This window comes from Scylla paramamosain, chromosome 2, assembly GCF_035594125.1.
Source record: "Scylla paramamosain isolate STU-SP2022 chromosome 2, ASM3559412v1, whole genome shotgun sequence".
Taxonomy (NCBI): Eukaryota; Metazoa; Arthropoda; class Malacostraca; order Decapoda; family Portunidae; genus Scylla; species Scylla paramamosain.
Genome location: NC_087152.1, coordinates 10,145,001 through 10,170,000, shown reverse-complemented (window position 1 = coordinate 10,170,000; position 25,000 = coordinate 10,145,001). Strand labels below are relative to the sequence as shown.

General features: G+C 47.1%; 1 protein-coding gene across 2 annotated transcripts in view; it reads right to left on the bottom strand.

Annotated features, from left to right (window-relative positions):
* Window positions 1–25,000, bottom strand: part of LOC135109702 (uncharacterized) — a 97,278-nt gene that overhangs the window by 36,144 nt on the left and 36,134 nt on the right. The window contains exons 1-4 of one of the 2 annotated variants that reach the window (XM_064021273.1): window positions 9,250–9,342; window positions 7,267–7,652; window positions 6,099–6,647; window positions 1,641–4,759 (exon numbers count right to left, since the gene is read on the bottom strand). In XM_064021273.1, coding sequence (XP_063877343.1) covers window positions 1,641–4,759; window positions 6,099–6,647; window positions 7,267–7,652; window positions 9,250–9,327 — 4,132 coding nt within the window. In that variant the 5' untranslated portion in view covers window positions 9,328–9,342. Of the gene's footprint in view, window positions 1–1,640; window positions 4,760–6,098; window positions 6,648–7,266; window positions 7,653–9,249; window positions 9,343–25,000 lie in introns of those variants that run through there. The other variant, XM_064021281.1, reaches the window with a different exon arrangement.

Genomic DNA, 25,000 nt, shown 5'->3' with positions numbered 1-25,000 from the left:
CCCGCCTGCCTCCTGCCTCCTGCCTCTTGACTTACCCTGCCAGCTTCACTCGCCTCGCCTACCTTGCCGCGCCCAGCCTGTCTCCTGCTCCCGCCGCGCCGCTCACTTCCATATCTTGCCCAGCCCCCACATCCACAAAACCCACACCTACACACACCTCCACACTCTCACCAATACTCCAACTCTCTCTCTCTCTCCAATGCCCGTGGAAACGCATGGGCGGCTGGAGAGGAGGAGGGAGATGGAGGGGAGAAAAGATAGTGAGGGAGGAAATACACGAAGGAGATAGGGAAAGGGGAAGGAAGTGGGAGATAAGAGAATACAACGTGGCGTGCAAGGCAGGAGGAGGAGAAGGAGGAGGAGGAGGAGGAGGAGGAGGAAGAGGAGGAGGAGGAGGAGGAGGAGGAGGAGGAGGAGGAGGAGGAGGAAATAAAACTAGCAAGGAGTGAGATAGCTTGCAGAAAGATGGCAAGAAAGGAAGGAAGGAAGGAAGGAAAGGATAGAAACCAAGCCCCACACACACACACACACACACACACACACACACACACACACACACACACACACACACACACACACACACACGTTGCCTTCAGCATTTACAAGCAAAGGGAATTCTGTTCACTCAACGTTAAACTTCTTGGCAAGAGTGGATGGTATGGGAGAGGAGGCAGGAGGGGGAGGGGGAAGGTAATGATGAAAAGTGGAGAGGAGGCAGAGGGAAAAGGGAGAGGAGAGGAGAGGAGAGGAAAGGAGAGAAGAGGAGGGGAGAGGAGAGGAGTAAGCAACACATAAAAAAAAAATAATAATCTCGGCTATAACATAATGAGAGAGAGAGAGAGAGAGAGAGAGAGAGAGAGAGAGAGAGAGAGAGAGAGAGAGAGAGAGAGAGAGAGAGAGAGAGAGAGAGAGAGAGAGAGAGAGAGAGAGAGAGAGAGAGAGAGAGAGATACACAGAGGGGAAAAAATAGAGATAGAAAGAGAGAAAAAAGATCACGGGGGAGATATGAAAATAAATGGGGAAGCAAGACACTTGGAGGCGAGCCGAGGGTGAGAAAGAGAAAGAGAAGGAGAAAGGGAGAAAAAAATAATGGAAAGACAAGATAACAAAATGAGGTACAGGTGTGTGTGTGTGTGTGTGTGTGTGTGTGTGTGTGTGTGTGTGTGTGTGTGTGTGTGTGTGTGTGTGTGTGTGTGTGTGTGTGTGTGTGTGTGTTGGCTAGCCAGAGAGGCCGGCTGGCGCACACTTCGTCTTTGTCATACGTCGAGGGTGATCAATATTTCGAGTCTTCCAGCGACGGGGGGAGAAAACAGACGGGGGTGAGGGAGGTATAGGGGGATGGAGGGAGAGAGGGAGAGGGAGGGATGTGAAGGAGGGGAGAAGAGCGAAGGGAGGGTGAGAGAAAGGAGGAGGAAGAAACGAGAAATGAGTCAGTAATAGGTTCCGCTCTTACGTCTACTATCTCCTCGTGGGAGAGAGAGAGAGAGAGAGAGAGAGAGAGAGAGAGAGAGAGAGAGAGAGAGAGAGAGAGAGAGAGAGAGAGAGAGAGAGAGAGAGAGAGAGAGAGGTGGGGGGAGGGGGGGCCGTGCTCCCTATCTCCTGAGGGGAATTATAGTACTGGTAACAAACAAGCCACCTACCGAAATCGAGGAGGTCCTCCATGTAGCCGGGGCCCCGGGACGCCCACGCCTGGCCTTCACGTGGCGGCGGGTGTAGGCGGGGAAAGCCTCGCGGGCCCGCCAAGCCTGACCCGACGCCCCAGTCGCCACCCGCCGCCTCTACGGCATTCCATCCGGGACTTTTTTGTGTCGTGTACTGAGCAGTTCCTGTTGGGACGCTGGTGGTGGTGGTGGAGGAGGGGCGGCTGTCTGGTGGGCTGAGACCGAGGCTGAGGGCGTCGCCTCGCTCCTCCGCTAGATGATCCGCGGGTCCCAGTCTCGCGTGGGAGCTTTGTGACGCGGGGCCCGCCTTCCCCATTCCATCCTCGGCGGTGTGATTGGGCGCCTTTCCATCAGTGCGGCGGGAAGGGGGCCAGTAGGGACCCGTCCTCCCCTCATTCCCTCGCTCGCCGGCTTTTCTCGTTGGATTTCCAGTGCTTCGGTCTGGCCCAGAAGTTGCATGGGAGTCGATTTTACGGCGATCGGGTTGTGCCATATAAAGTTTCTTGTACTCGTGATAGTCCAGCACTTTGAAGTTGGGGGAGTGGTCGGGATCAAGGGGCAGGGCAAAGGGGATGTCTTGGTATTTTGAGGGTGCGGAGGAGGAAGACACGGTGGGGTCTGGTTGGGGTCGAGGCGTGTCGAAGGAATGAGTGGGTTGTGGGCTTCTCACTCCGCCGCTCCCGCCCCTTACAGTCGATTGTCTCCTCTCACGCTCATCCCAGGGAAGCCCTGCGGCGGCGAGAGCCTCGGGTGCTGTGGCTGCTGCCCCGTCCCACCCCGCTGGAGACCCGGGTGAGAGGCTGACAGCCGTGTGTGCTGAGTCACTGTGCTGATGGGCGGGAGGGCGGCTCGTCCGTGCCACTTGCCTCGCCTCGCTCGCACTGCCCACGTCATTCTGGGCCTCATGGGCGTCATTCGCGTCATCCTCGTCGACTTTCACATCACCTCCCGAGGTCAAATAATTTTCTTTGTACCCAACTTCCTGCTCCTTGGCGTGGCGTGGGGCCGCATCGCCACTAACGTCGCCGCCACGCATTTCTCGGCGGCCTTTGTCCTTTCTTCCTTCACGTTGCTCTGGTTTCGACATCATTTTCAGCTTTTCTTTTTTACGTCTCTTCTTTACCCTTCCACTGAATCTCTGAAGTTCTGCTCGCTGCTCCAGTTGGTCGATTGTCTTTGTTGTTTGGTCTCCCTCCCACCGATCCCCGCCCTGCGTCCCGCGGCGCCGCTGGAGGGCCGATAGCCGCAAGCCCTCGCTCCCTCTAACATCATGATCAGTGCCAAATGAAAATTGGTCTCTCTCTTTATTATCTGACCGGGAAGCAACAGAAAGAGGAGACGCTTTTGGTGAACGGGATCGACGTGATGGCACAAGACGGTAAAGATGATCGGGCTCCTGCCCCTCGCGTGCCGCTGCAGCCTGTAGTGGTGGACCTGGCCTGCTTGTCGAGTTCAAGGGGAAGCGGCCCTCCCTCTTCACAGCGGCTTTCGTGAGAGCATCGAGTTCAATGGGAACTGAGGAATCCAGTGGCGATGCTTCCTGCCTGATTACCGCGCGGCGAGGCCTTGCTTCTGACGACCTGGTCTGGGTCGCTGCGGTCTTCCGCATCTCAGCCGGGGCGTCGGGCGGCGACTTGACGGTGGTGTGTTCTGCATCGTCCTCCAACCCACGGCGCGCATTGCCCGCCACGCCTCCCACCCCTGCCTCGGTCATTGGTCGTCGTTCCTCTTTTCTGTCACTTCCGCCGTCGTGTGGGTTGTCACGCACTCTGTGATCACCGTCATTTGCCCACCACAACCTATTTTCTTTCTCTTTCACTTTTTTCTCCTTTTCTTTCTCTTCCTCTTCCTCTATGATCTTCAGATACACGTTTTCTTGGACTTTTCCCTTACTTGGAATGACTTGGTGCTGTCGAGCCGCCTTTTCACCATCAAAAACTTTTCCCATTGCCTCCCACTTCACCCCACTCCTGCGTGACTCGCCGTGGTCCACGCGTTGCACCGTCGCCAGCCACGGGTCTTCATCAGCCATTTTTTCTGCACCCGAATTCCTCTTTGTTCTGTGGGGATGGTCAAGGTTGGTGTGTCCGGCTTGGTCTTCTGTTTCCGGGGAAGCACTGATAGATTGTGATGATCCTGACAGCCATCCTTCAGTAGGTGAGTGGGCGGCGGGGTCCTTTACCTTCTCGGCCTCCATTCCCTGGGGCGGGATGTGGGCGGCGCGATGAACCAGGTGGCTGTGGTGGTTGTCTAACGTGACCTTGATGAAGGCGGGTGCGGGGGCGGTGGGGGAGGCGGACGCCGGTGGAGCGGCCTCGTCCGTCACGGGTCCCTGAGCCGCCTCGCCTGAATGACGGCTAACAACCTTTCGACGCATATTGGTTTGAGAGGAAGATGTACGATCGCTCTTTCTCATCTGGCGTCGCTGGGCGTGGTGTGTTGCTGCTGGTGCGGAACGTGAGACCCGCACTCCTTCCCTTCCCAGGTCATTACTCGGCTTGCCTGGGTCATCTGCGGCTTGTAACGGGCTGATGTTTGCTACAGTCACCATCGCTCTTGGGTTGTCCTGGCCTAAATTTTGCTTCAAGTCAGTCGTGGGGGGTTTGTGTAGGGCAGCTACGACGGCCAGGGATGTGGCACTCGGACGGCCGAATCGGTGGTATATTTCTGTCGCCTGATGCAAGATCTCCGGCGCGATGATCTCAGGGAGGTTCTGCAGGTCGTGGGTGGTGAGGTTGAACATAGATAAGGCGGGGTCGGGATTGGAATCCTCCTCCGGGGCAGTCTGAGTGGGCCTCTCTTGTAGCACCGACTTGTTATACACTCTAAGGTAGTCACTGGGTCGAGGAAAGAAGGATTCGTCTACCTCAGTCTGCCGGAGAATGCGATGCAGGATGACCTCCGCCTTGCTGGCAGCCGTCTGCTGCTCCAAGTTCAGCACAGGAGCGTTCTGGCTCTTCACCAACATCTTGAGCCTCCACGTGTAACGCAGCGCCGCTAACTCCTCAGGAGAGCATGACATGCACTCACTCTCAAACACCATCCTGCGGAGAGCGCCGAATGGGAACTGTGACCCGAGGCAGGTCTGGATTCCGATGCTGTGGGAGAAAGATGACGTCAATAGTAATTTTTGGGCAATGCCAAATATAGTCTATATAAAGCGACATGTTTCGGAACCCTTAACATGAAATAATGTTTTATATGTGATGTATTGTTATGAATAATGGGGAAGTTAAAACAAAAATGAGTTCTTGTGCACGCTATTTCCTAGAAATGAACAAGAATATCATTACATTTGTCGTACACACACACCATAGTTAACGTTGCGCTAAAGACTTAAACTTCCTTTATTATTCCTGGCAGTGCAGCACTCAGCGAGAGCCACTGCGTCTCCCGCCTCCTAGCTGCTCTTACACTTCCACGCTTACTGGATGACAACACAGACTTTGCTGATCAATATCCCGCAGGGCACAGGTGCGTCGCCTGTCTCGGCTCAATGAATTTTGGGCGAGTGGTCTGGCTCGAGGTTTGTTCATAACCCCGCCGGTCGCTGCACAATGGGACGAAAGGTCCGTTTGAGTGAATTGGATTTCCATATATATATTCAATCTCGTTCGCGTCCCAGTATTCCCAGGAGTTTCTGTGAGTTGACAAGATCCACGGCGTCTTACAAGGCGGTGAGCGAGGCGGCGGCGGCTCGGGCGGCGCTCACCGAGGGAGGCGGCGCAGTTTACGGCTCGTCGAGGCCCGGATGATCCGTTTCGCATTTGGAGTGATATTCTTTATGGCTCGACGCTGAGCCTCCGACACGCCTCCATCTCGCCGCGGAAAAGAAAGCGGGACTCTATCACACAGGAGTCAAAAGAGGCTTTCCCAGAGAACGGCGGGAAATATAAACCCAATAAAAGTCCAGGACGACGACCAGAGAGACTGAAATATATTCATGAAAGTGAGTGAATTGTGGGCTGAGGCGGCAGGATCCCTACGTTACTTTTCTCCCATTTTGTCATCCATTCTTTCCTCCCTGCTTTCCTTTTTATTTTGAGTTTCCTAAAGCAACCCTCCTGTTCCCCGTCCCCTTCACCGCTCCCCGAGGGAAATATTCAGGTCGTGCTCTACTTCGCAGCGACAGTCAGTTACAGGACAAATGGGGCCATTCTTTCCTTGTCTCGCCCAATTACTTCCAGCTGCCAACAATTAGTCTCGCTGCCGCGCTAAGCCCTTGGGTCGCCTTTCCCGTAAAACACTAAATACTGGAATATTCTTACTTTTTCGCCTCGTCTCTCCAGACCACTTCGAATTATAAGAAGTGTGTGTTCCCTTCCCGAGCAACAAAGCCTCGGGCGCCCACAGCTCGTCTAATACGCCCAGTAAGCAATACTTTTCACTCGCTTCCCAGCTCCCTAAGTTCTTTGCCCTCTGTTATCAGGTACTTACTTATCTCTTGGGGAAGAGATGGACACCACCTGCGAGGCTCTGACGCGGTGTTTGTGATCCTTTCTGATGGAGGCTCTGAAGCGGAAGCGTTTGTGGGTGGCGACCAAGGTGGATGCAGGGAAGGTGAGGCTCACAATGTAGTGCTGGCTTGTGTTGAAAACTTTGTGTAGGAAATGAGAGTCATCATGCATGTAGAATGGTGAAGAGGTCCTGTTGAGAGGCGGCAAAAAATGATGCGAGGTATATGGATTGCTCTTCGTCAGGATTCTGCCGCTGCTGCTACTGCTGCTGCTGCTGTCACTACTGCTGGTGTTGCGCAGTAACTCCCAGAGGTGCTGGAGGCGGGAGAAAAGATTCTCGCCCAAGTTAGTGGTGGTGGGAAAGCTGCTGAGTTTGTTGGCCTCAGTGAAGCAGGAGGCGAAGGGTGCGTCCAGGGGGCTGCAGTCAAAGCTGACCGTGAAGTTGGGCGAGGGGGACGTCACCTCCACGCGCAGGGTCACGTTGGCGTCCCGGTCCACCTCCCGCTCCGTCCCGTCCACGAAGGTCGCTCTGTAATGACACACCACCGCGCAATTATGTAACATCACGGGTTGGGGGCACACACACACACACACACACACACACACACACACACACACACACACACACACACACACACACACACACACACACACACACACACACACACACACACAAGGTAGTTTTACAGTGCAATACAATCAGCCTCTCAACCCAAAGCTCAACCAACGCCGCTCAACTTTAATTTCTGCTGGTCTTCATACCGAGCTTCCCGGCGACTTAGTCCAGCGACACGTGCCTTGCGTGAGACACTTTTCTTACCTCCCACCAGCCTATCAGCTTTGTTCTATTTACGATGCGAAGCCAAGGAATTGAGTTTCAAGAGACAAAATGACAGAACGCGCTTTTTTTTTTTTAAAGTTCTCTTTCTCCATCTTCATCATTTACTTCTCCTCCTCCTCCGTCTCCATCTCACTCCTTCACATTGTCTATGAGAGGGAGAGGGAACGCCAACACTGTTCGTCAGCCAATCATCGACAGGCTCCTATCAAACCTTTCAGTACCCAAGATGATTCTCTCTCTCTCTCTCTCTCTCTCTCTCTCTCTCTCTCTCTCTCTCTCTCTCTCTCTCTCTCTCTCCCTGACTCACCTCAGCCTGGTGGCCACGACGCTGAAGGTGGTGTTGTACGAAGCCTGCACGATGGTACCACGCTCCTTCACCGTCAGCTGCGTTGTGTACTCCCCGTCCTCCAGCGAGCGAGGTGCCATGACACCCATCATCAGGCGCTCTTCTTCCTGCGGAAGTGAGAACACCAGGCCGAGGGTCTTCTTTGCCTTGTCGGTGCGAAGCCAGTTCGGCCAGTTATGGTCGTACACTGGGTGGACGAGAAGGGAGGGCGTGTCCAGGCGTGTACTCGAGAGGGGCACTTCTTGGCCATTCTTGTCCCAGATGGTCCAGCGGTACTCCGGGCCACTCCCCAGCGGACAGTTTCGCAGCAGTGACGGCTCCACGAGAATCTCCTGCGTGCCATCGAACTGTGGAAGACAAGGAGACACCGTAAGAGCCTAAGCTGAGAGTAAGAGAGAGAACACAATAAGAAGACATCGAACTCTGGAGGACAAGCAGACATCGTAAGAGGCTAAGCTGAGAGAGAGAGAGAGAGAGAGAGAGAGAGAGAGAGAGAGAGAGAGAGAGAGAGAGAGAGAGAGAGAGAGAGAGAGAGAGAGAGAGAGAGAGAGAGAGAGAGAGAGAGAGAGAGAGAGAGAGAGAGAACACAATAAGACATCGAACTGCAGAGGACAAGGAGACGTAGTAAGAGGCAAAGCTGAGAGAGAGAGAACGCTATAACAATAAGACATGCTGGGAGAAACATAACGAGGACACACCACTAAGGAAGCAGAAACAATATTAAGAGGATAAAAAGAAAATGACCCCACGGTAAGAGAGAGTAATACTGTGGAGGACAAGGATGTAATAATAAGAGGCAAAGCTGAGAATAAAAAGAGAGAATACTACAATAAGACGTGGAGAGAAAGAGAGAGAAGGACGCCACGAGGAGACACCACCAGGGAAGAAAAAGGAAACAGTATTAAGAGGATAAAAAAGAAAATGACAACTACGGTAAGAAAACATGTCGAGAGAAGCACACCACGACAGAAAAATAGAGCAAAATAACATCACCCACCCAGATAAAACAGAAAATGACACCACACTTAAGAACACCACAGCAAAAAACAGCACGATGCGGCAACAAAAAAAAAAAAAAAAAAAAAAAAAAAAAAAAGAAGAGAAAATAACATTACAAGGACAAACATAAAATGACACAAGTGGGAAAAAAAAAAACGTTACGAGGGGAATAGAAAATGACACCAGCACCAGGAACAGAGCATGAAAAGCCTCTATTCACCTGACGTGTGAAGAGAGAGAGAAAAAAGAAGGAAAAAAAAAAAAAAAACCGATAGACGCAGCCAAGCCATCAGGTGTCGTGATGCACAGAACAAGTGACGGAAGGGAAGCGCAGGCTAGGTAGGCACACGGTGAACGAAAGGAGGGAAGAAGGGGAAAAGGAAGGAAAGGAAATGAGAAGAGTGAAAAAGGCGGAGATGGGACGGGGAATGGGCAGGAGAGAAGTCAGGAAAGAGGAAGAGGGAAGACTAATGAGTGAGCAAGTGAAAGAAAAGTGAAAGAAACAGAGTGGAGAAAGAAGGAAGAGTCAGATGGAAGGTGAAGGAAAATTGAATGAAAGAATAAGAAAAAAAAAACGAGCGAGTGATTAAGTGAATGAGGGAAGAAAGAAGGAATGAAAAATGAGAGAAACAAGACGTCTGTCTGTTTCTCTTCAGGAGGATGGTAGGGGAAGGAAAGTGAATGAAAGAGAAAAAGAAAGGGAAGACGAGTGAGCGAGTGAGTGAAAGAGGGAAGGAGGGAGAGGCAAGGAAGGAGCGAGAAGGAAGAAAAGGAAAGGGAATGAGAAGTAAGAGAAATAGAGAGAGGAGTCAAGTCAGAAGGATGGGGGGAAGGAAAGTGAATGAGAGAGAGTGAAGACGAGTGAGCGAGTGAGTGAAGGAGGGAGGGAGGGAGAGGCAAGGAGGAGCAAGCAGACAAGTGGTAAATTGAACAACGTCACCACACCCAAGGGAGGCGAGGCACCAGTCCCCCTGAGGCGCGTCGAAGCAATCGTTTCCTCTCTCTCTCTCTCTCTGGCGACATATTCGTTTTTCCGTTCCTAGGTTCTTTCTTAGAGAGAGAGAGAGAGAGAGAGAGAGAGAGAGAGAGAGAGAGAGAGAGAGAGAGAGAGAGAGAGAGAGAGAGAGAGAGAGAGAGAGAGAGAGAGAGAGAGAGAGAGAGAGAGAAATAAATAAATGAATAAAGACCTCGAAATCTGCTGAATGCACGCAGATCACGCTGTAAAAGTCATGGACATCACAAACGACTCTCTCTCTCTCTCTCTCTCTCTCTCTCTCTCACTTTGATCTCGGACTGTGTGAAGCTCTGCAGCCCGCGTAATGAAGCCCCGATGCACACGCACGCACACACACACACACACACACACACACACACACACACACACACACACACACACATTTACATTATTTCAAGACGCACGTTTCGTAATGTATAATATATCCATGCTGGTCATATATTTCATGGACGATAAGATAGAGAGAAAAAAAAAATAGGAGTACATGCAAGATTTTTTATTTTATTTATTTTTTTAATCCTTGCATTCATACTACATCAAGCAAGCGTTTAAATTATTTATTAATTTTTCCGTTACCACAAAGAGCTATTGTACAAGTTATTATTATCATTACCACAATTATTATCATTATTATCATTACTGTTGGTGATGGTGGTGGTGGTGGTGGATGTGGTAATGTTTCTCCTCAATTATAACAATTACTCAACATCTTTTTGGCGCCCAAATGCCATCAGGTCCCCCTTAGGTCCCCGTTAGGTCCCCGTCAGGTCGCCGTCAGCGTGTGCACCTCAGCCTCCCGTCAGCGGCAAGACAGCCTCGCTAAATTATGAGGTCTGGCGCGGAGCAGGCTAAGCTTAATTATATGTGCTGGAATAGATCATACTATTTCCATAAGCCTTCCCTTAACGCCAGGAGGAGGAGGAGGAGGAGGAGGAGGAGGAGGAGGAGCGACAGTCATGCCATGGGTGGAAAACAGCCGAGTCCGTAGGGTTTGTTGAGAGAGAGAGAGAGAGAGAGAGAGAGAGAGAGAGAGAGAGAGAGAGAGAGAGAGAGAGAGAGAGAGAGAGAGAGAGAGAGAGAGAGACTAGACGTATGACTGAAGTAATGTCGTCACCAACCACCACTATCACCATCATCATCACCAATAAAACAATCACCACCACCACCACTACCACCACCACTACTACCACCACCACCACCACCACCATCACAATCATCATCATCAGGTTATATGTCAGCACCACCAACCTTTACTTTCACCATCAATCAACAACGCTCCGTAATCATCACCGTTAACACCGCATTTCTTCTTTATCTCGTCTTTCTTTACTTGATTTTCTTTTTCCTTTTCTTTTCTTTTTCTTTTCATACTTCACAAATAGATTTATCTGATCAGTATTATTCAACCTTCCTTTATTACCTTTATTCAAGTTCCCCTCTGTTCTTTTTCTGTCATCACTATCTATACATATTTCCCATTTTCTTTCTTTATTTCCCACAATTCATTACCACCATAACCACGAATGAGAATCGTTACCATCACCGTTATTCACTATCACTATTAATATAACCGCTACCACTATCACCACCGCCATCAGCACCATCCTCGTCACTATCACCATCACCATCATCACCACCATCACCGTTATCCTCGTCACCATCACCACCACCATTACCACCACCGCCTTCCTCCCACCTCGTCTCGGACACGTCACACTAATTCACGGCTGGACGTCTTTTCATACATAATACACGCCTGGGTTATGCATACTTGAGCTCCATGCATAACTTAGGGGCCAGCAGCGCACGATACACACACACACACACACACACACACACACACACACACACACACACACACACACACACACACACACACACACACACACACACGTCACTGCCATCTTTCCTCTACCGGTTGTGTGTGTGTGTGTGTGTGTGTGTGTGTGTGTGTGTGTGTGTGTGTGTGTGTGTGTGTGTGTGTGTGTGTGTGTAAATGCCTTCGTGTTATCAAAATGTTATATTATTCATGAATATTTCTATTTAATAACTAACATTAAGATAGAAACACACTTCTACCATAACTAACGGGAATTTACTAAAAAGTTTCCGGCCGAATAAAAATCTATGAGGAGGATATCCGGCGATTTGCAAACATGTTAAAATTAAATAAATAAATAAATAAAATAATAATAATAATAATAATAATAATAATAATAATAATAATGTGTCTTAGCTCGCGCGCGCGCGCACACACACACACACACACACACACACACACACACACACACACACACACACACACACACACACACACACACCTGCTAGAGTGGCATAACACGTTCGTACTTTTTAGAGACACTTTTTAATGTCCACTGGCTGGGTTACATAATGTTCCTGCAACAGATTAAGGAAAGAAATGTTACCGTTCATTTTTACTTTTTACAACTGACCAAATAAAATTATAATACCACATAACAGACCGAATTTCAACATGACCGCTTTAACTGAATTTTTCCCTGTTGTGGCTACGGGTTTTATTATTATTATTATTATTATTATTATTATTATTATTATTATTATTATTATTATTATTATCATTATCATTATTATCACTGTCATCACCATAATTGTAACTTTTGTGTACCTGTTCTTTTTGCTGTTGTTGTAACTGTCCATGCAATTCTTACTAATTTCGCTTCGTCGGGAATCGAACCACCGAACCCCTTAAAAACTGTAAACCAAAGGAACTGCCCACGTTACCACTAAAGCACTTAAATAAAAGAGAAAGAAAAAGAAAGGAAAAAAAAAAAAAAAACGCAGAATGACCCTCCATACTCATACTACCTTGAAAGCTTTAATCCCTGCAACTTTAACCCAACCCGACCATACCATACTATCCCCCACCTCTCTCTCTCTCTCTCTCTCTCTCTCTCTCTCTCTCTCTCTCTCTCTCTCTCTCTCTCTTTTTATTATTTTTCCCCCAATCCTCACCCTGCCAGGCCTCGGGTTCCCAGGGAGCGGCCATTATTTCCTCCACACCAACTCCGACTATAACTCAGGGTCTAAGTATCGCCTCTCCCTCACCCCTGCATCCGCCCCTGCCTCATCCACTTCACCCACTCCCTCGCCCTCTTCCATCTCCATTTCCTGTTCCCTCAACCTGCTATTCACGACACAACCCCTGCGTTACATACATTTTTTTCTCCCTCTCTGTCTTTCTCTTTCTCTCTCTTTTACTGCTATTTACTTTCCTTGGTATGATATTGCTACGTAATTTCGTCTTCATTTTTCATCGTCAGCGTTATTCTATCTGTCTCTTTATCTCTTTCGTTCAGTCCAATACTTCAAAGCGTACGTTTAATCCTTTTATATATATATATATATATATATATATATATATATATATATATATATATATATATATATATATATATATATATATATATATATTTTTTTTTCTTTTTTCTTCCTTCCCTTCATTTTCTTGCTTCCTTCAGTTTTCCTTCTCTTCAAACCCTTTATTTTCGTCTCATAGTCTTCATTCCTTCACATTCCAACCAGCCTTTCTTCTATTACACATCTTCCTCCATCTGAAGTACTTACATCTTCTCTCCCTTCTCCTCCAAGTCCTCGCCCCTTCACATCTCCACCACCTTTCCTTTCTTCCTTCCTTCCTTCCTTCCTTCCTTCCTTCCACGACTATAACTTGGCTGCCCACCATATGCAAATTAGCCGTAAACTACACAAGTTGCGAGATAAATCTGGGATGGGCCACGTTCTGCCCACGTCGGGGGAGTGAAGACGCCCGCACACCTCCGCATCACCCGCCTCGCCTCCCCGCCAGCATCTCCTGCCTCCAGGAAACTCAGGTGCTTGCGACAGGTGCGCGCCGCCTCATTAAGACAACAGGCACTTCGCTCCCACCTTGGCTGTCTCTCCGTGAGTTTCCTGGTGCAAGAGCGAGAGCGAGAGAGAGAGAGAGAGAGAGAGAGAGAGAGAGAGAGAGAGAGAGAGAGAGAGAGAGAGAGAGAGAGAGAGAGAGAGAGAGAGAGAGAGAGAGAGAGAGAGAGAGAGTATAAGCTTGTCTTAATACCATTATTCTGTTTAAACAAAAGATTTGCCACTCTCCCTCTCTCTCTCTACCTCCTCGACGCCATTAGGCCAAGAACAGACTTAATTTCTTTCATTAATACATTACAATCTTACATTTACGATTGTACATCGATTTTCAACCATAAACTCTCTCTCTCTCTCTCTCTCTCTCTCTCTCTCTCTCTGCAACACCACCAAAACACCACCACCTTTCTCTTCCAATTAACTAAGGGTTACCTGTGCCGCGGAGAAGTTAATGGACTAATTAATACCTGTTGCAAAAGTCACAGGGGGAAAAACGAGCAAACTTGTTGATATACGAGGGTCACTAATTCCCTGAGAGAGAGAGAGAGAGAGAGAGAGAGAGAGAGAGAGAGAGAGAGAGAGAGAGAGAGAGAGAGAGAGAGAGAGAGAGAGAGAGAGAGAGAGAGAGAGAGAGAGAGAGAGAGAGAGAGAGAGAGAGAGAGAGAGAGAGAGAGAGAGAGAGAGAGAGAGAGTAAAAATCAGACTACCGTACAAAAAAACTATATAAAAATGGTAACAAACACACATTCACACCTGCTCCTGTCTTTCTAATTACTCCTCAACCATAACACACCTGGAGAGAGAGAGAGAGAGAGAGAGAGAGAGAGAGAGAGAGAGAGAGAGAGAGAGAGAGAGAGAGAGAGAGAGAGAGAGAGAGAGAGAGAGAGAGAGACGCGCCCAAAAAATCTTGCAGAAATAAATAGGAGTACTTCCAACTCTCTCTCTCTCTCTCTCTCTCTCTCTCTCTCTCTCTCTCTCTTTCTCTCTTGAGTAGGACCAGCGTGCCACTTTGCTAAACGCGACGGTAAACTACAATAAAACGTGTCTTTCTTATCGTTTTCGGGGCCTGGGGAACGCTGGAAGGGGCGGGAGGAGGAGAGAGGGAGCAGAGGGAAGGGAAGGGAAGAGTTTTAGGCGGGGGATAAAGACAAGGAAAGCTGTAGAAGGTAGAGGGAGGGAGGGAGGGAGGGAGGGAGGGAGGGAGGGAAGGGGGAGTGTTAAAGGTCAGGGGATGGAGGGGTGAGGAGGAAGGGAGAGAATGAGAGGCTGTAGGAATGAGAGAGAGAGAGAGAGAGAGAGAGAGAGAGAGAGAGAGAGAGAGAGAGAGAGAGAGAGAGAGAGAGAGAGAGAGAGAGAGAGAGAGAGAGAGAGAGTGTTGCTACAATAGGTCATAAAACAGATGGTTCTCGTACCACACACACACACACACACACACACACACACACACACACACACACACACACACACACACACACACACACACTGTAACTAACCTCCTCCTCCTCCTCCTCCTCCTCCTCCTGCATTTCTACTGTACCACGATACTTCTTATTCCCTCTTCTTGCTTTCCTGCTACTCCTCTTTCTTCTCTCCCTCTTCTCCTCCTCTTCCTCCTCGTGTCCTCCCTTTCGCCTCGGTACCTTCGCCAAAGTAATCATCCAACTTCATAATTTACACATCCACATCCCCACTCATCCACACACCACCGAGGACCTGCTGTGGAGATTAACGCCCCCACCCTCTCTCTCTCTCTCTCTCTCTCTCTCTCTCTCTCTCTCTCTCTCTCTCTCTCTCTCTCTCAACGCCTGCTTCTAAGAGACTCACAAAACACAAGAATAATGAGACTTTGGCCAATTACTTCACCGCAAAAGGAAAAAAGTTAAGCTATAAGAAAGAAAATAATTTGCGTCCCAGCAGTCCACCCGCCCAGACCTCCCCCGAAGGAGCGCGCGTTCTCAGCTCCCTCCCTTATTAAGACCACTCACAGGGCGCCCTTCGTCCGATCCCAAGCCTCTAATTAAATAAAGTTGCTTCTCCTTCGACATTTAACCCTCTACCAGAACCTATTTTCTCTCTCTCTCTCGCTCTTTCACTCTTTCTCCCCACACACACGCTCACATACACTACTGCTATTCGTTCTCTCTCTCTCTCTCTCTCTCTCTCTCTCTCTCTCTCTCTCTCTCTCTCTCTCTCTCTCTCTCTCTCTCTCTCTCTCTCTTTCTCTTTATCTCTTCCTCACACACTACTGCTATCCATTCCCTCCTCTTCCCTTCACTGTTCTGTTTCTCAGTTTTCTTTATTCTTTTCCGCTTCGCAAGGCTAGGCTGCCACACATAAACGCTGCGTCTCATCAAGTTCTGGTGAGGATTAAAACTTAACTCTCCTTCACTATGTTTTCATTCGCCTCGTGCTCTCCGTTTTCTCTCCGCATGATCCATTCGTAAGCAAGAGGTTGCTGCTACAACTGGATGCTTTCAACTGTGACTTCGCCAAGATTACTTCCCCTCACTTCATTCTATCCACTTAACATTCCCTCCCCTGTACTTCCTTTGTACTAGGTGATCAATTAGTCGGCTAGAAACCCTCCAACTCTGTGTTTTACTCTAAGACTGCACTAGTAACACGATTTACTTCCCTAAGTTGCAAGAATAAGACTTCCATTCTCTGAAGCTAACATTATTTCCTCTTCATTTTCTTTGTAGATGATCAATTCGTAGACAACAAGGCAGTAACTCGTTGTTTTCTGACTAACGCTATACTTATGTAGTTCACCACTCCGCTGTTTCCTTAGGCACTACAAGAGTATGGACAATCTTCTCAACGTTTTGGTGTTTTTAGCTCGACTAACAGGTTCGAGTGGAAGTTCCTGGATATTCAAGTGGATTCTCATGGTAGTAGTGCCGGTTCAACAAGGATTCTGCATCAGTAATTGGATAAACACTCATGATAACCCGATTACTCATATCTGTGGTCTTTGAAAATTGTTCTTAAGAAAGACTAAGAGTTTCAAAATAAGGGCCATTAACCTTTGATAAAACTAAAGACATTTCTCTCCTCAGCTGTCGGTTCCACTCTCAATCAATAAGAACATCTCAGTCGACCCTTTACAGCCTCAAATATCACTCACTCCTACACACGTAATCTTACATGCATTGGTCTCTCATCGGAACTATTTTCAAAAGGCCACAGCTATTATTAGTCAGAATCTCGTGGAGTGTTCCTCCAACTGGTGACGCAGAATTATCTTTAAACCATTACTAGAATCATGAAGACGCCCTTTAAGGCAAAAGATCACAAATATTATAAGTCAAAATGAATGTTTTTTCTTATTGATGATGTAGAATTATTGGTGAACTACCACTAGAATCTCTCTGGAAACACTATATATATATATATATATATATATATATATATATATATATATATATATATATATATATATATATATATATATATATATATATATATATAAAACAGCCCAAGTGTAGTCGGGATAGGTTAGCTTAGGTTAGCGCCGAAACCTTAAAGAATGCAAGGTCTAATCCTAAGCAACACATGAAAGGATACTAAGAACTAGTCCTGTCTTCCCTTCACGTTTCTCCTGCCACACTCACAGCGCTGTGTTTACGTACTCAAAACATTTCTTCTTTATCCCTCCTTTTTTTCCTCCTTATCTTCACCCTCACTCTAAGTTTTCTTCGTTAAATCTCCCCCCTCTCTCTCTCTCTCTCTCTCTCTCTCTCTCTCTCTCTCTCTCTCTCTCTCTCTCTCTCTCTCTCCTCCTCTTCCAACATACATGGTTTGGTCTCAAGAAATCAATTAGTCTTCCTCCGCAGAGACACGACGCAAGAGGAGGGAAGGAGGGACGGAGAAAGAGAGAGAGGCAGATGGGAAGGGTTGGAGGAGGAGGAGGAGGAGAAGGAAGAGGAGGAGGAGGAGGAGGAGGAGGAGGTGGAGGAGGAGGAGGAGGAGGAGAAGGAGAAGGAGAAGGAGGAGAAGGAGAAGGAGAAGGAGAAGGAGGAGAAGGAGGAGGAGGAGGAGGAGGAGGAGGAGGAGGAGGAGGAGGAGGAGGAGGAATCCGTGGCAACACACACACACACACACACACACACACACACACACACACACACACACACACACACACACACACACACACACACACACACACACACACAGTATCTTTAGTTTGCCTTAATTCGATTAACACCCGCCCTGGAGAGAGAGAGAGAGAGAGAGAGAGAGAGAGAGAGAGAGAGAGAGAGAGAGAGAGAGAGAGAGAGAGAGAGAGAGAGAGAGAGAGAGAGAGAGAGAGAGAGAGAGAGAGAGAGAGGTTTGTCAATACTCTTCTCTATGCATGTAGTATATATAAATCTTCAGCGTATCCTTCCCTCCGTTTCAATATCCGCGTGCATTTTCCTCCTCCTCTTCTCTAAATACTTGTGTTGACACCCTCTCGAGTAAACATCCGACCATACATAGCATTCTTCCGCGTAAACATCCTTGTAAACTTCCCTCCTTGTATGTAAACCTTGTAGTGGCTGGTAAACATACACACACACACACACACACACACACACACACACACACACACACACACACACACACACACACACACACACACACACACCTTATTATATTATTTATTACTTTGGAGTCTGTGACCTGAGAGAAGTTTCCAGATAATTTCTATTCCACCACCACCGCCATCATCATCATCATCATCATCATCATCATCATCATCATCATCATCAATCTATACACAGTTGACAAAAGGCAAGGAGAAGCCTAGCCATCTTTCCTGACTACCTCCCCCGCCCCCAAACCTTCACTCCCCTCTCCTCCCCTTACCCATTGAACTGCTTCCCCCCTTCCTTTCCCCTCCCTCAATCCCCCGCCCCCTTTCGAAGATCCCCGCGGCGCCCTGTGATAAATGACACTCCCCCTCACCCCCCACAAGCTCCCCAAAAACTCCTGAAGAAAACCTCTACCTTCAAACCTTAACAACAACAACAACAACAACAACAACCTGATTTCTTCTTTTTATTTTCCTGTCCTTCCCTCGCCGCCCCTCCAAGCCCCACCCGACCCCCCCAACACTCGGTAGCACGGACGGGGAGGCGGGAACACCCACTTCGTCTTCCACTCCTCCTCCTCGCCTTTCTTCTCCTTTCTTCCCTCCTCCCTTTCCTCCTCCAGCCTCGGCGTCCACTAAAGCCGTCTCCTCCATCACACGCCCCGCGCGGAGAAGCCGAGACGCGGGGCGGTGGCCTAGCACTGTCAGGAACCAAGGCTCTGGCATTCTTCAGAGAGAGTTTACAATTCTGCTTCGTGTGGACGTGGTGGTGGTGGTGGTGGTGGTTGTGGAGGAGGAGGAGGAGGAGGAGGAGAAGGAGGAGGAGGAGGAGGAGGAGGAGGAGGAGGAGGAGGAGGAGGAGGAGGAGGAGATTCAGTGCAAGTAAAAGATATGAAAAACAGGTATGTATGTGCATACGTGGAAGAAAAAAAAAAAAAGGAAAGATTACGTGAGATTACGAAGAATTACAAAGAAAGAACCTAAGTATCTGCTGAGCTTCTACTACTACTACTACTACTACTACTACTACTACTACTACTACTACTACTACTACTACAACAACTACTACTACTAATGCTGCTGGTCCTACTACAGCTAAATTATGTGTGTAAGAACAGAATGGAGCTAAACAAGAAAATCGTGGCGGTGATATGTAGAGAATGAAAAAAAATATGCAGAGAGAGAGAGAGAGAGAGAGAGAGAGAGAGAGAGAGAGAGAGAGAGAGAGAGAGAGAGAGGTTGTAACCAACACAGGAGGCTGGAAATGGCGACAACAAAGCAACCAGAATTAGCCTCTCTCTCTCTCTCTCTCTCTCTCTCTCTCTCTCTCTCTCTCTCTCTCTCTCTCTCTCTCTCTCTCTCTCCCCTCACTAACTTTATTCATTAGCTACCGTAATAAACATAACTTCACGAATATATTCAAGCTCATTAAATATTCACCTGCAAGTCTTTTAAAACAATCATGAAGAAAAAAAAAGGTCATTAAATGTTTTATTTCTCCACTTAAGTGATGGAAGTAATTCAAGGAAACAAAATTAAATGTGTGTGTGTGTGTGTGTGTGTGTGTGTGTGTGTGTGTGTGTGTGTGTGTGTGTGTGTGTGTGTGTGTGTGTGTGTGTGTGTGTGTGTGTGTGTGTGTGTGTGTGTGTGTGTGTGTGTGTGTGTTTATTATTGTTTATGTGTTAATATTTTCACAGATATCATTACGTGGAACTTGTTACGAATGTTATGTTGTGTTGTGCTGTGCTGTAACGCTCCCTCTTTTTTTTGTGAAAATGCTGTGCTGGGTTGTGGATATGCTGTTAGCTTGTAAATATGCTTTCCCTCATTAAGATTATGCTGTGTCGCGTTGAGAATATGTTGAAAAAAAAATGTTGCAAATATATTATCATTATACATATTATAGAGAACACCAGGCGAGCTAAACAGGTGTGTGTGTGTTCTCTCTCTCTCTCTCTCTCTCTCTCTCTCTCTCTCTCTCTCTCTCTCTCTCTCTCTCTCTCTCTCTCTCTCACACATGTGGGCTTCTGTAAATATAGCTTCCACTGGCTTCATTTCCTCCTGTCCTCACTCTCCTCTCCTTCTCCTCCTCCTCCTCCTCCTATTCACCCTTCCTCCTAAATCGTCTCTTATGTCCCACTAGCCTCTCTTCCTCTTCTCCCACTCCTTAACTTTCCCTCTTCCCTTGCCATTCCATATTTCCCTTTCTCCCCTGACATTCTGCTGGGCCTCTCTCTCTCTCTCTCTCTCTCTCTCTCTCTCTCTCTCTCTCTCTCTCTCTCTCTCTCTCGCTGACCTTTCTTTCCACTTCACGTTTCCTCTCTCCTCCTCCTCCTCCTCCTCTTCTTCTTCCTCCTTCTCCTCCTCCTCCTCATCTAGCTGGCACTCTTCCTACTTACGTCAGACTCTCACCTCTTCCTCCCCCGTCAGGAGTTTAATTCCGAACCTCCTCCAAAAGTCTCTCTCTCTCTCTCTCTCTCTCTCTCTCTCTCTCTCTCTCTCTCTCTCTCTGCTTACGTGATAAGTAGTTCCTTGTAAGTGTTATTTGATTTTCATATATATTTTTTTCTCTTTCCAGGAAATTAATGATGATGATGATGATAATGATGTAACAAGATTTGAAAGAGTGTGTGTGTGTGTGTGTGTGTGTGTGTGGGTAGGTAGTAAGGAAATATACACTAGCATCTAGTATATGTTATGTTTATCTGCAGTCTCTCTCTCTCTCTCTCTCTCTCTCTCTCTCTCTCTCTCTCTCTCTCTCTCTCTCTCTCTCTCTCTCATACACATGGCTTAAAAAAAAAAAAAAGATGCACTATTTACATACACATGGCAGCGAATCCTGCTGATAAGTTATGGTTCATGGCTGTGAAAGTTGAAACTAACGCTGATGTTGAAGTAGAGAGCTCAATATTTATATACGGGGGAGCAAAAAAAGGGGATTTGCAGTGATGCATACGTAATAAAATCAAAATACATTATAAAGAACAGGAGATTGCTATTAACACTGCAGGGATGAATAAAATGGAGGACGATTAACACGGACACACACACACACACACACACACACACACACACACACACACACACACACACACACACACACACACACACACACACACACACACACACACACACACACACACACACACACACACGTTGAGAAGTTTATATATATATATTTTTTTTACCGTACACCTGCTACACCTTGATGCCTTCCAGAAGGTTCCCTCACCTGGCAAAGAAAGAAAAAGAAAGGAGAATTAATAAACATTCGTGAGGATATGTGTGTGTTTGTGTGTGTTTGTGTGTCTAATATGGACGTTCTTACAAATGTTAGAGAGCAAAGTCTCGAGTAATGCATATAACTTTTGACACACACGCAAACACGCACACACGCACGCACACACAGACACACACACACACACACACACACACACACACACACACACACACACACACACACACACACACACACACACGGAGGGCTGATCCGGTTGCACACACTGCTGGTCACGTTTCTACTTCACCTACGTACGTACATATCCTCATAGCAACACACACACACACACACACACACACACACACACACACACACACACACACACACACACACACACACACACACAGGAGAAACAGAGAAGCAACATATCACATTATTCCAAGAAGCACGTCTTGTATACGAATACATTGCATTGTGGGAAACAGTGTAGAAAAAAATAAAAACTGAATAATCATAAACGAAGGCAGAGAGAGAGAGAGAGAGAGAGAGAGAGAGAGAGAGAGAGAGAGAGAGAGAGAGAGAGAGAGAGAGAGAGAGAGAGAGAGAGAGAGAGAGAGAGAGAGAGAGAGAGAGAGAGAGAGAGTATTACCAACATCAACCCTTATTTATTATTTCTTTATGATTTTTATACCCCTGTTCAAGTCGTGAAAGGTAATAACGAAAGCATTGCCGACACTCAGAGGATAAACAAACACTTCCACGAGTATCAGGTAAACACGACTACACGTATTAAGTACACAAAAGATGCAGAAAAAAAAAATAGTCGCTTTTACCTCCCACCATAAAAAGTGTTTGATTCCTAGTAAAACAAACAAAAAATATAAGTGGAAGGTAAAGAAAACACCAATATTGAAAAAAAAATGAAAAGACTATAAAACAGGAGAAAATATGACTTCACTTCTAGTAACCAGACAAATTACACGTTCAGAAGTAAGCAAACCGCCTTGTAAAATAAATAAATAAATAAATAAATAAATAAATAAATAAATAATAAAATAAAATAATAATAGTAAAATAAAACAAACAAACGAAACACGACTTCACTCCTAATAAAAAATAACAATAAACCAACATCTGACTCTTTAAACATTAAGTAAGGATCAACCTTTCCAAGAAGACGAACAGCCCAGCCTGCTAAGAGAAAACAAACAAATGATGTAGTAACATAAAAATAAGAATACGAATACGAATAATAATAAGAAAAAAATGATAGTAGTAGTAGTAGTAGTAGTAGTAGTAGTAGTAGTAGTAGTAGTAGTAGTAGTAGTAGTAGTAGTAGTAGTAGTAGTAGTAGCAGCAGCAGCAGCAGTGGAAAGCCCAAGGGTCAACAGTTACGTTCACTAAGGGGAGAAAGGCGACAGGGGAGGAGGAGGAGAAAGGCAGCAGAGGAGGAGGAGAAAGGCAAGAGAGGAGGAGGAGGAGGAGGAGGAGGAGGAGGAGGAGGAGGAGGAGGAGGAGGAGGAGGAGGAGGAGGAGGAGGAGGAGGAGGAGGAGGAGGAGGAACAGGCTGCAGGACGTACTGTACATAGAGGGGAAGTGAAGAAAAAAAAGTACTCAGGAAGGAGAGGAGAGGGAAGTAAAGGAGTAAGGGTGACGTCACCACCGGATGCAGAGAACGCAGGTGAAATTAAACAACGGTATACCATATGGACCTTTCCCCCTACACACCTGGCTAGCATCTCTCTCTCTCTCTCTCTCTCTCTCTCTCTCTCTCTCTCTCTCTCTCTCTCTCTCTCTCTCTCTGTTCCCTCTGGCATTTCATCCTCTTTCTTTTACACATTTTCAAACATTCCTCCTCCTCTTCCTCCGCCTCGCTTCGCTTTCCTCTTCTCCTCCTCCCTCACCTAACTCTCTCTTTTTCCCCGTAATTCCTTCGCTTTATTTTCCCTTCCGTCTCTCACTTATAAACCGGGAGGGGTGAGAGAGAGAGAGAGAGAGAGAGAGAGAGAGAGAGAGAGAGAGAGAGAGAGAGAGAGAGAGAGAGAGAGAGAGAGAGAGAGAGAGAGAGAGAGAGAGAGAGAGAGAGAGAGAGAGAGAGAGAGAGAGAGGTTATGAGACGATGCTTCCTGACTTCCTGACTGACTAACTAACCAACCAAATGACTAACTGACTCACTCACTGACGGACTTAAAAACTGACAGATCGGAACAGAACAAAGTATATGAAACTGAGAGAGAGAGAGAGAGAGAGAGAGAGAGAGAGAGAGAGAGAGAGAGAGAGAGAGAGAGAGAGAGAGAGAGAGAGAGAGAGAGAGAGAGAGAGAGAGAGAGAGAGAGAGTTGACATGATGCACAGTATTGTACAATCCCCACCATCACTACCACCACCACTACAACACCACCACCACCACCACGTGATCACCACTATCATTACACAATACATCCGGTTGACAACGAATTCCTCTACTCGCTTCATCTCTCTCTCTCTCTCTCTCTCTCTCTCTCTCTCTCTCTCTCTCTGATCGTTCATAAGAGTACACAAACGACTACTGATCGCTGCCGGAAGAGGAAGAAGAGAAATAAAAAAAGAGGAGGAGGAGGAGGAGGAGGAGGAGGAGGAGGAGGAGGAGGAGGAGGAGGAGGATATAAATACAAGCAGCGAAAGAAGATCTCCATACAGTAAACAAGAGACAAAATAGAAGACGACAGTAAACAAGGGGAAGGAAATGAGGCAAGAAGAAAAAATGGGATAATGAAGAAGAAAGAATGCACGAGGAAATAAGGGATAACGAAAACGGATGGAAAGAAAAAAAAGATGGAATGGTTAAGCGAGGAGGAGGAGGAGGAGGAGGAGGAGAATGACGCAATCTGGAGGGCAAAGAGAAGGATGGGAATGAAGACAAGAGAGGGAGAGAGGAGAAAAGGACGACGACGACGACGGGGAGGAGGAGGAGGAGGAGGAGGAGGAGGAGGAGGAGGAGGAGGAGGAGGAGGATAATGAGCATGGAGGAGGAAAAAAAGGAGACAGGGAGGGGTGGAGAAGAGGGTGAGAGAGGGAGAGAGGAGAGGTTAGGTCACGCAATTGCTTGCTCTATCATCTACACGACGACACCGGCTCTCTCTCTCTCTCTCTCTCTCTCTCTCTCTCTCTCTCTCTCTCTCTGTTTACAGACACCATAATCTTTGCTTCATCCTTTCGCTTCTTATCCAAATTCTCTCTCTCTCTCTCTCTCTCTCTCTCTCTCTCTCTCTCTCTCTCTCTCTCTCTACCTTGCCTTCCTTTCTTTCCTCGTACATTCCCTTGCATCTTCCTTGTCATGCATGTCTGAGGAGGGAAAATTAAGATAAAACATTATTGTTAATGTTGTGAAGGAGAAGAAAGAGAAAAAAAGAGAGAGGAAGAGAAAGAAAAGAAGATAAAAGCAAGGAAGAGGAGAATGAGAACTTGGTAAAAGAAGAAGAGAGAAGAGCAGAAAAAGAGGAAGAAGAAAGAAGAAGAAGAAGGGATGATGATGGTGATGACGATGATAAAAAAAAGAAAGAACGTGCCAAAGTTTGATTAAAAATATGCAAAATCAATAATAGTAAAAAAAAAAACACGAGGAGCGCTACGTTACCTAAAAAAAAAAAAGAAAAGGTGAGAATATATACAAGAAAATAAGTGAAATTTTGTTACAAGAGCGGACGAACACTGAGGAGGAGGAGGAGGAGGAGGAGGAGGAGGAGGAGGAGGAGGAGGATGTGAGAGCTATGTATCGTATGAGAGGGTGAGGTATTCTTACGAGAGAGAGAGAGAGAGAGAGAGAGAGAGAGAGAGAGAGAGAGAGAGAGAGAGAGAGAGAGAGAGAGAGAGAGAGTTTTGATGTGGTGGTGGTGGTGGTGGTGAATGGGTTTGTAGTAGTAATGGAGATGCGGTGGTAATCGAGCAGACTCTAGTCAAGTGTGTGTGTGTGTGTGTGTGTGTGTGTGTGTGTGTGTGTGTGTGTGTGT